This window comes from Halyomorpha halys, unplaced genomic scaffold (assembly GCF_000696795.3).
Source record: "Halyomorpha halys isolate HHAL.00 unplaced genomic scaffold, Hhal_1.1 Scaffold122.1, whole genome shotgun sequence".
In the NCBI taxonomy this organism is placed as follows: domain Eukaryota; kingdom Metazoa; phylum Arthropoda; class Insecta; order Hemiptera; family Pentatomidae; genus Halyomorpha; species Halyomorpha halys.
Window position 1 is genome coordinate 92,375 of NW_027116215.1, and position 12,237 is coordinate 104,611.

Consider the following 12,237-nt stretch of genomic DNA (forward strand, 5'->3'; position numbering starts at 1 on the left):
CTCAAGTGTTGTGGCGTGGGCTCCCGCTAGAGAGACTTCCGGTAGTGGGGCAAGCTCCGGGGGTGGTGAGTTTTGAACCCCATTTTGATTTAAAGCTTCCAATTAATACTGGAGTAACAGCGTGCTGAAATCGCTCAGTTAAAATTGGAGAATGACGAACTCAAATTTTTTTTGGAGGAGTCAACTTGGTTACCTGTAATCCGGGATCGCTTACCGAAAAGTAAGACCGAAGAAGAAGACGAACCGGGTTGCTGCTGTCTCCAAAGAGGATAAAACGCTAGTCTGGAGGCACCAGAGTCCCCAACGGTCTATAGAGTCACTCCTAGGGGTGGCTGCCGAAATCGGGGAGTCCCGTACGCTGAGCGTAGTGATCTAGTCCCGGCACGAAGCTTTCCATATCAAGAACAGAAGGACAGCTAGGCGGGTAAGAGGAATCCCAGAACGCCCTGCCCTAAATGTGGTGAATGGGGGCATTGGATGCGGGACTGCCAACGATGGAAAGCTGATAGTTGTCATAACCTGACTGGAGCTTTGTCCCAGTATAAAATGTTTTAACTGCGGGGAGCTTGGGCACATTCGGCGACGGTGTAAAGAGAGGGATCAGGACGAGAAACCGTTAAACAGGAGGGGCTCCGAGTGAAGGCCTCAGCCTCAGGAACCGTGACAAAGAGAGGTAAAATTGGGGCGGCACTCCTCGATACAAGGAATATATGCTCCACTAATAATTGTGATTCGGTTCAATGGCCAACAAAGAAGTGTCTTAGTGGATACCGGGCCTGATATCACCCTTTTGAATGAACCTATTCCAAACGTTCCCATTGAATCAGCAGGGAGGAGTACCATCATAGGTGTCACCGGAGAGACCCATTGCTGGAAAGTAGGTGCTAACAATCGGAGTTGGTTCTTCCACGATTGAACACAAAGTGTGGATCACGCCTCTTGAACATTGTGCTGATGAAATCCTGGGGATGGTCGTGCTTAGTAGGATAGCGGTGAGCATCGATGTTGGGACAGTTCAGGCTGCCCAGTGCTCTGTGCAAACATCGTATGACCAAAGGAAAGAAGACCAGAAACGTGTCATCACGCTGATTAAAGAAACTATTATCGTGCCGCCAAACAGTGAGCTAATCATTTCTCCTAGAATCAAAGGAGAGGTCGAGGGAATGGAAGTCCTTCTTGAGTCCGTCAACATGCCAGGAGTTGCTAGAACTGCCAGAATAGTGGTGGCTCCTAAGAAACGAAATGTGATGGTGAAGTTAATTAATGCGTCCCAAAGCGAGGTGAAATCCCATGAAATCGCGAATTTTCGGCATTTCCCTTACGGGGTGATATTTTTAATGTAGACTAGATCACCAGCCTTCAATTCTCGCAGTCTCCTTCCCTGGTTGATTCTTCTGGCGTTCTTCTCTTCCAATCTTCGACTAGTGCGGACGGCGAACAGATATGCCTCGTTAAGCCGTGTAGTTAACTCTTCCAGGAAGTCATGGTGACCGATGTTAGCTCTTGGCTGTAAATCATACTCAAAGGGTAAAGTTAGTTCCCTTCCATAGGTAAGGAAGTTAGGTGTGTATCCTGTCCCTCAGTGGATGGAACTCCTGTATGCTGCCAAAACTGTAGATGTGTAGAGGTTCCAATTATTTGCTTTACTATTCACGTAGTGTGAAACATATTTTATGAGGGTCCGGTGAAAACGTTCCACTCTTCCGTTCGAAGAAAGACGGTAGGCAGTGGTATGTATTTTCTTTGTTCCGACCATCTAGCAAGTTGTTTTCAACAGGTCTGAGGTAAAGTTTGCTCCGCGGTCCGTCAAGAGCATTCTCAGGAACTCCATGCCTAAGAACCATATTTTTGACAAACACTTTGGCGACCTCTTCCGTCGTAGTGCCCTTCGCTGGGATAGCCTCAGCATAACACGTGATGTGATCCACACATGTTATGAAATATTTATTCCCTTGGCCGTTCTCGGGAAGGGTCCCTGTATATCCCTAGCTACCAGTTCTCCGGGCGAGTCACTTGGTAAAGAGGTATAATCGGCACCTTAGGAAGCAGCCTCCTTCGGGCACAACCTTCACATCTTCCTACATACTGTATGCTTTTTTTCTTTTACTGGGAGAAAATGAAAGTAGCATTTTCTCCCAGTAAAAGTTCCGCTCAGTTCTTTGTAGTGTACGCTGAGTGCCGCCATGACATCCACAAGGCTCGTCATGCAGCCAATACAAACCCTGCGCAACAGAGAACGAGGTATTATCTCCCTCCATCGGTCGCCATCTACTTTAAACTGTAGCCCATCTTCGTCGAAACAGCATGTTTCCCCTTGGGTTTCAGCTAACCTTTTACAAACTGTTGGAACGCTGCTCCTGGATGATTTCTTCTCTAGTCACTGGTGCCTTTCCATTATTTCCCACGACCCGCACAGCTCTGCTAAGTGCATCTGCATTACAATGGTTCCTACCAGTTTTATATTGAACTTCGAAATCGTACTCGGCTAACTTGATCTGCCAGCGCATCAGCCGGGAACTCGGCTCCTTGAGTCCGAGAGTCCATCGCAATGGTGCATGATCGGTTATTACCGTGAATCGTCGACCATAAAGATAACACCTAAACTGAGAGACAGCCCACACTACTGCTAGTAACTCTCGTTTCGTTGCTGAATAGTTCCTTTCTGCGCTGTTAAGCTGACGGGATGCATAAGATACAGGTCTTTCACGTCCATTTACCTTCTGCGCGAGCACTGCTCCTACAGTTACTCCGGAATTCACTTTCAGAGGATCGGGCTTCACTCCGTCTCTGGAGACTAGATGACCGAGATTTTCCTTTATCCTCCGGAATTAACCCCTTCTAATACTATTCTTAATTATCTCCTGCATAGAAAAAAAAGGATACCCAATTTGGGCACCCTTTTTGAAAGGGGAAAGTATTGTAAGATGGCAACACTGACGAGCAAGAGTGGGAGAAGGTTTGTTTTTGTTTTTTTGAATTGATGGTGATAATATTAGTGCGTGTGTGTATAATTGTCCCAGTTTGATGGAAGCTATATTAATTGTGTTTTTGAGTTGTGAGGGACCTTTTCTTTTATGATTGTAATTATTGTCTAACCAATAATGTAAGTGTATTTCAGGTAATATGATATTGAGATCTGATGGTATTGTTCATTCTTCATCTCCTTTATTTTAAAAAAAAAACTATTAGCCCCCTCCAATTGCAATTAAAATTACTGAGAATGCCCCTACATCAGTAACAAGAACTTACACAAAGACTTACCAACTCCTTACGTAAAAACAACCATTAAATCACTGTATAAACGGTTTCACGACACACTTCCAATACACACTAACCCTCTAATTCAAGGACTACCAACACGAGACGACGTTTAAGAAGAACCTGGAAAACGGACCTTTTAACTTTATGTTTAAATTTCAATCTTAATGGAGAGGCATTATTGAATGACCTTAACCTTCATGCTTTAAAGACATCGTTTTGTTTTTTTCCTGTATATCTCATTCGCTGGTTGTAAAAATGCTACGTGTATTAATAAAATAAATAAAGTAAAAAAAGTCTTTTATCTTAATTTTTGTGTCTGCAATTTCTCGGAAAATCAAATCACCTAAAATTATGTAAAATATCATTAAACATTATGCAACAAATACTCCTGAAAAATTGTATTACAATTGGTTTATAAATAAAGTTTTATAGGCCAAATATATGTAATAAAAACATGTTTTTTATTTATACACTGTTTTCTTAACATTTAATAGGTACAAAATGCTCTAAAAAAGAGAAAAATACATTTTCAATGCCTGTAAGTTTTCTTGTCATCTGGTCCAGCCGTTTAGCATGTAGGCCCGTCTTGATAATCTGTCCAGAACTAGTATTTTGGATGTGCTGTACCTGGGCTCACTACTATCCCATTGCGATGGCGATTTAAAAACGTTCTCAAAAGGCAAAAGGTCGTGCCAGTGTAAAATTGCACTTATAATTACTAATATATTATTATTTGAGAAGATACACATAGTCGAAAAAGCCATACTTGTTATGTCGTGAAAATATCATCATTGATCAACGCCTTGATTAATTTCATGCGGAATTTTTTTGCTTGACGGTACGATAGATATGTTGGAGTGTTATCTTGATCGATTTAATAAAAATAATTTTCTTCTAAAATCGATTGTTCACGTTCACACTATGTAACCTGGCTATAACCTCAGGGTTATTGAGTTTTTGACCAAGATTACTGTTAATATGTGTTACATTTCCTTTTTATTTTGTTCTTAATATGTTGTGGTTATTAAAAGCTTTAAAACAGCACATCAGTGAGTAATTCATTGAAATTACATAAACAGGTTATGGGTTCTGTATGAAGTTAAAAGGCTAATTCCAAAAGAAGTCAAATGAAGATTTGTAAGACGTCAATGCTCTGAGGTTCATTTTTTTTTCTTCTTTTTTAAAATACGGATTTCAAATCAATCATGATTCCTCAGATTCTTCTGATAGAAGGGAAGAGCACCTTGGCACACGACAGACGAGAACCGGTGTGTTCAACGTGGTATGGCCGTTGGCTACAACTGGGAAAACTGGAAGGTGAAAATAAGAATGGGATTGAAATTGATACCTAGGGCAATAGATGTAATAGATGGAACTTACTAGTGTCCTTCGGAACCTGCTGATATGACTGATAAAGAAGCTTTAAAAGCTTATAATACAGATTTGACTACATTTAATAAAACTGACAACCAAGCACTGCTGGTTATGTCTAATAATATGACAGAGGAGATGTTTGAACTTTGTCAACTCTTTGATTCATTTTTAGAAGACAGAATTTTTGATTTGTATAATACATTTTTTTGAAAGTAAGTGGAGGCCATATGATGGCGCTGTTACTTTTATTACTAGAATTTCCAATGCATGGAAATAGTTGCGAGGAGAAATTAATAAGCAACCAACAAAGATATTTTACTGATAGGTAAAATTTTAAAATGTCTTCCTAATAAATTCAAATCATTTACTGCTGGATGGAGACTCATAAATGAAGAGAAGAGGAGTTTAAATAATCTTACCCAAAAAGTATGTACTTTTGAGAGCAGCCTGGGTGATAGTTGTTCAGAAGACGTCTTGGTTGCTAAGGAGACCACATCTCAAGTTTATAAGCATGTTCGGAATAAAAATACTAATTTTCATAAAACCTCAATAATTTGCCACTACTGTGATTAAAGGGGTCACATAGTTCAGAGATGTCGATTTTGGCTTGCTGGTGGCAAACCACCTAAGCCTGCTAAAGCTAAATTTGCTCAAAATAATTCAAGCGAAGGTGCAACTCTGTTAACGGTTACCTCAGAAGTTTTTGCATCGGAGACTAATAGTGAGGCTTGGTATGTGGACAATGGAGTGACACATAATATATGTTGCAGAAAGGAATGGTTCACAAGTTTTGAATCATTTACAGGTGTCCATGTAATTATTACGGCTATGGCTCTCAAGTCAAGGCGTTTGGCAAGGGATCTATTTTAATTGAAGCTGCGTCTAACGGCCATTGGAGGAGATTTGAATTCACTAATGTCTGGTTAGCTCCGGGTATTTCTAAGAATCTTTTTTCGCCTTTACAGGCTCAAGATCATAGACCATAAAGTAAATTTGAATCCACTGCAGTTAGCTGTAAATTATTTCAAGGTAAAAAAACTCTTGTGTCAGGGAATCGTCAAATTAGAGGTGGTCTCTTTATCTATCCATCAGGGTGGTACCCACATCGGAGAGCTGTAAGTCAGAAAATAACAATCTATCTGTTCCTATCAAAGCCCATAATTTATTACAGCTTTACCATGGAAGGATAGGTCATCAAAATAAACGGCATAAGGAGGAAGTAATTAAAAGAGAACTCAATTTTTAGACTTAACTTTTGATAGTGAGCTCTGTTCTGCATAAAAGGAAAAGCTCATACTCAAATTTGGACGCCGGAAAAGAGCTGAGAAGACGGGTCAGGTTATAAACACTGATGTATGTGGTCCTTTTATCCCTTCGAAGAGTATATTTAAATATTTTCTGATATTTAAGGATAATTTTTCAAAATTTAGAAAAGTTTATTTTATTAAAACCAAAGATGAAGTCTTTCAAAAGACTTCCTTTAAAAAAAATTAAAGGATTTTTGGCAGACGCAACCCAATCAGGTCATAAAGTAATGTGACAATAGTGGAGAGTTTAAAAATGAAAGAGTAGAAAACTTCCCAAAGCACCGATATGTGTAAAATCTTCATTTCATCAAATTGAAGGAAAAAGTATGGACATATATTATAAAGAACATAATACATTTTTTTTTTTTTTTTTTTCCGAACCCTCTAAAACAGAAATAAAATGTGAGTTAGTAGTGCATTACTGTGTAGAAAGAAAAAGTAATTCGTGTTGTGTCTTACCTTTTACTACCTTCGGTATTTAAAGGTTACCTGTTATATTTAATTTTACATATGAGCTATCCGTTCAGCAGCTATTTTGAGTCCGGAGGTGAGGGGCCTTCTCGTGTTGTATCGCATATAATATAAAAATAAAAATAAAATAAAAATAAAAATAAAGATAAATAAAAATAAAAATAATAAAGACAACAGATAATGGTGAAATGTTAAGAGAAACAGTCTGAAATTAAAAAAAAAAGTGTGAGGGAACATAATACATCCAGGATGCCCGGATAAGTCATCTCACAGTCCAAGTGCTGATGCACCAATCCACATCACGGGAATCTACCGACGTCCTAGAGGGTCAGTACCAGAACTGCGGCTGCTCATAGACACATGGGGCGAGGACGAATTTGCTAGTGGGAGATTTCAACGCCAGACACAGTCTATAACATAACACTTCAGCGAACCGGGCGGGAAGACATAGTAAAAACTGCCTTTACGTTAGTCCACCCGAGCACACATACTTCCCGCCATTTTGGGACAGGTTTCTCGTCAACACTAGACTTCCTGTTGACTAGGCAATCGCATCGTGTCACGGGCTGCTTCGTTGCCGACTTCACTTCCTCGGATCACCGCCCGGTGACCTATGAAGTACACTGGAGCAACACTGAGCATATAGCTGAAATGTTTCTACCAGGAGGCCGATTGGAGCCAGTTCAAAGAGGAGCTCTGCCATAGGCTGGAATCTGTTCCCTCACTGCGCTCTGTGGAGGAAGTAGACAACTACATCGACCACTTCATGGTAGCCATAATTGAGTCTGCGCGCCAAGCTATCCCCACCTACCACTCATGACAGGGACCAACCCATGGGGGGTGAGTAACACCGTCACGGACTGTAAAGTGCTGCCCTACGGACCATCGGACCACAGGCCAGTGCTCTACACCTTCGACGGTACGCCCGCTACACCACCTGCGAGCAAATATCTCCTATACGAGGCCGACTGGAAAGGATACAGGTCGAGTGTTGCTGAAGCGCCATAGTGCAATACCGCATTCCTGACGAGGTGGATACCGCAGTGGAGAGGATCACCACCACCATCCAGAGGGCAGCCAATAGGAACATCCCGAAGTTCACTCCTGTTCCCAACGCCATCAGGAAGCCACCGAAGCACATCCTCACTCTGATTGGACAGCGGAACAACCTACGCAATCAATGCGATGACTCGGCAGATAGCCTCTCTCAGTCTCTGACTGGAAGACATCGCTCTGGCATGACCATCTTATAATGCCGCAAGGCAAACCAAGATTAAGTGCTTTATGTGTATATATATTCCTTAGCTTGTAAGTAATATGTATAATTGTATTGTTAATAAATAAATATAGGAGGTTAGAAAAAAAAAAAAAAAAAGGGGGGGTGAGCAGGCATTGGCTGGGCACTACCAGCGAGATATTGAAGCGCGGTCTGGGGCTTTGCTTTCGACACCACCAATGGCCCGTGAGAACAACTATATGTTTTATCACCTAAACAACTGAAAGCTACCTTGAGACGATGTCATGGAAACCGGGCCCCTGGTCATGATGGAATACAGACCGTCCGGCTAACCAACAATTACCAGGAAATCACATATTTTTTGGGTCACCATTTAAAGCTTATACTTTCTGTAACCTTTCTGTTTCTCCTTGATGTCATTTCATATTTAACTTTTATTTATTTTTTGGTTTCTGATACACTAATAGCATACGCTTTCATATTTGCATCAACCTTTAAGTTGACTACATAAAATCCCTCACATATTTTTCCAACTATTACAGTATCATTTTTTACAATTTTTACTTTGTCTTAAGAAAAATTCATGTATTCACCGTTCTGTATTATTGTGTCAACAAATTTCTGCTGAGATCTGGGATGTACATCACATCTTTAGGATGACACTTGTCACTTTTTTACACGACCATCCATTTTGGCTGTCACGGATGCACACTTTTTAACAATACCTACCTCAGCATCAATAGGTGATGCCAGCGACAATATACTTATACTGTTGGTCATATGCCTAGTGGAACCTGAATCTAAGACCCATTTAGTTGATGATTTACTGCAACTTTCAGTACAGAAAGAACCTGTTGATCTTTTGTATTTACGGAAGAAACAGTCCTTCTCTAGCTGGTTAGACCACAGGGTTTTTTCTTGTTTAAGCAGTCTTTACTCTGTCTTTTTTTATAGCAAGAAAAATAACAGAGCAACATGTATACAATAAAAAACGAATTTTTACATATCACTTTAACAATAAGGATGAGCTAAAATAGAATGGCCAGTAGATTGTACACGACAGAATGGCCAATAGGTTGTACATAGCAGGAATGTACTGGATGGTGTGCGACGACGTTGTAGACCGAAGGAGTGGAGCAGGATCTTCTGCAAATGAAGACGAAGAAAGATGGTTGGTTGATTACTGTTGAGCAGGATACATAAATAATTACACTTTTCTATTAGCAGTATTTATTTTAGTTTTGTGAACAAACTTTTGTATTAGTAGTATTTATTTTAGTTTTGCGAATACATTTTTGCATTAGTCGTATTTATTTTACTTTGGTGAATAAACTTTTGCATTAGTCGTATTTATTTTAGTTTTGTAAATAAACGTTTGTTTTAGTAGTATTTATTTTAGTTTTGTGAATAAACTTTTTTGTTAGCAGTATTTATTTTGCTTTTGTAAATAAATTTTTGTATTTCCTTTAAAAACAAATGTTATTATATGATGTTATAATATGATTTAAAATGATATAAGTTTCTTTCTAATGGTCTTTAACAATTGGCAGTTTGTATATATTAGCAACTTAGTGAACTTAAAACTATCATGATTACTTAATTGTTAAGGTTTATATCCAGGAATTAGGAATTTCCAATAAGATCTGCAAGACCGAGATTTTCGACACATTATTTGCCAAGTTCTCCCCAGGTTTTGTTTCCCTCTTGGTCCGTTTATCTGGAAGAAAATCCCCGATATCCCAGTCTACGATAATAGTATTGCCTCTTTTAGCAATGGCCATATATCACCTCAAAGTCATTTACTTATTTGCTGAAGTATGTTTTATATTAAGCCAATTATACCAATATAAATTATTTCCTTTAACGAATCTTTTAATTTTAATTATAAGAAGATGGTCAGGGTTGCGGTCAAAAAAAGAACAAATAGTTTATAACTGTTTTAATGTCCGACGTTTCGCCCCACTTTGCAGGGCTTCATCAGAGCTAAAAAGATACAATAAAAACTGAGAATATTACAACAATAAGATACAGTGATAAAGTGATAAGAAATTACATATAAATAAAAGGAAGGAAGACATAAAATAGTGTCAATATAAAATAAACTTGAATAAACAATTAGAATAAAAAAAAAGTAACAATGGCAAGGGTAAACATTTTTAAAATATACAGTTAAAAACGTACAGGAGACTTACATAAAATTAAAACATTACGGAGGGAAAAAAAAAAAAGAAGAAGACAGTAGAGATTAAATAAATGTCTTGAAAGAATAAATATAAATAAAATTAATAATTATGATATTAAATGATAAAATATGAGCAAAGAATATAACAAGAATGTTAACAATATTGGTGATGATAATGATAAGTGAAATAAGTTAACATGTGAAGTAAAAGTTTTCAAAAAAAAAAAATGTAAATGTGAAAGTTAATAAAACATAGATGAATAAATATAAGTAAATGCAGCGATAGATAATATAAGTGATAGAGAGATAACAAATAGGTGAAAAAAAAAAAGTATAATAGAAAAATTTGGTGATGATAATAAAATGAGCGTAAAATTATTTAGTGTTAATTAAGTTTAATATATGGCTGTAGGTATGTGAGATACAGTTTTTATCGATTTTGTGGTTAACTGGAAGGGGTTCAAGATGTATATGAATGGATTCTGAGATGAGTCTCTTTTGGTAATGTAATGTATTCAAATTGCAAGGTTAATTAATATTGTTTTAACTCACATATCCTGAAACATGTGTTTTTAATGTTTATTGAAATACAGATTTACTTAAACTAATTGTAAAATTAAAAGAACAATCTTAACTAACAAAGGCCCTATTCTAACTTATCCTAATTATGTCTATATACTTATTACTAACTTATAATCTAACCTACAATTAAAATACATACAATTGTTGTCTATGTACAAAGGTGAACAATAACGCGTACGTACTTGCACTCAGCTGGTCGTGGCAGAGAGAGAGAGAGAAAGATCACTTCTCAATACACAGTTTTTAAACTTAACTCAGCTCACCGAGAAACCAAAAAATACACTAGCTTTACATCAATGTCCATTCATTAAAAAAACAACTGACGACAGAACATATGATTTTTTTCTCCCTCTCTGCCCGATACCTCCCGCGCATGCGCTGCCATCACCAATTCTTCTGTCTAGTCTATTACATATGCTCCCCTTTTTTGAAAAGTGGAGTTACATGAAACTTCACTTTATTCTCATTATTCTTCCACTAACCCGTAGCTCCCTCACTCCTGTTTAATTAGACAACAAGAGGTTCCAGGTATGTCTTGTCCAATCTCCCCGATCTGCCTGGCTGGTATAAGTTGACACTACATTATCTTCATCCTCTCTCTTTCTCTCTCTTTGCAATGCATTCGTGATAAACACAAAAATGCAGTTCTTTATATTCACATTTGGCTATCTTTAAACTACTTTAGTACATTACACTGGTGACAGGTAAAAGGGGTATTAGAACTCGTTAATAAAATTAGATGATATTCAGATTCGAAGAGGCATTAAATTTAGACAAACACATTTCACTTACCATTACAGTCTAATAAGGTAGTTACCATGGAAGCAGAACTAAACAAATTACAAGCCGAAATGGAAGGTTTAAAATTGGAGATGAAATCTTTGAACGATTTTTCTCTCCCTCTCTGCCCGATACCTCCCGCGCATGCGCTGCCATCACCAATTCTTCTGTCTCGTCTATTACAGTAATTTGGAACATTCGCTAAAATAGAGGTATGGTCAAAATCAAAAGCATGTTACGTGTAAGGGCATGTTCTGAAAGTTTGGAAGCAGCTAAGTTGTAGGAAGTTATAGATAATTTATGTTGAGAGATACGTGATCTGAGGTGGTTCTTAGTTTCACCTATATATGAAGAATTACAGTTGGGGGAGAAACAAGGAATCCGGTAAACAACGTTAGAGCGGTATTGGAGAGTAATAGGATCCTTAGTATTAGTACAAAAGTAAGATAGTTTATTTTGAGACTTGAGTCCAAGACGTAGTGAAGGAATGGTTGATTTTAAGAACTTTTGTTTGTTTAAGTGATATAGGGGACATATGGAAGGGATCTATAAGTAGAGAGAGTGGATGGTGGATGTAGAGAGTTTGGAGAAGGAGAAGTAGGCGTAGAACAGTTGATGTAAGAGTTTATAAGTTTGTTTATGATGTGAAGGGGAAAATCATTTGAAAGCAAGATAGTCTTAATACGGTGAATGTTTGTGTTGTGGTATTGGGGATCGGATAAGGAAAAGCAGCTAGGTATGAGATTTTTGGCAATATTGATTTTTTGATGGTGGGGGTACAGGGAAAAATAGTTAAGTAGCCTACCAGAGTAAGTGGGTTTGTTATTCCAGTCAGTGGACAAGGATCCGTCATTATTCTTTATAATAAGGAGGTCGAGAAACGGGAGGGAAGAGTTAGTTTCGGATTCAACGGCGAAATGAAGGCGAGGGTGGTATGAGTTAAAAGAAGAAAGGATATGAGGGGTTATTATAACTATTTGTTCTTTTTTTGACCGCAGCCCTGACCATCTTCTTATATTTAAATTTTTACGAACAACTATATA

General features: G+C 38.1%; 1 protein-coding gene across 1 annotated transcript in view; it reads left to right on the forward strand.

The window, feature by feature from the left end:
- Positions 1 to 12,237, forward strand: part of LOC106678084 (sperm-specific sodium:proton exchanger) — a gene marked incomplete at its 5' end in the record, with an annotated part of 162,896 nt that overhangs the window by 92,247 nt on the left and 58,412 nt on the right. The window contains 1 exon segment of the mRNA XM_067053048.1: positions 9,301 to 9,465. Coding sequence (XP_066909149.1) covers positions 9,301 to 9,465 — 165 coding nt within the window.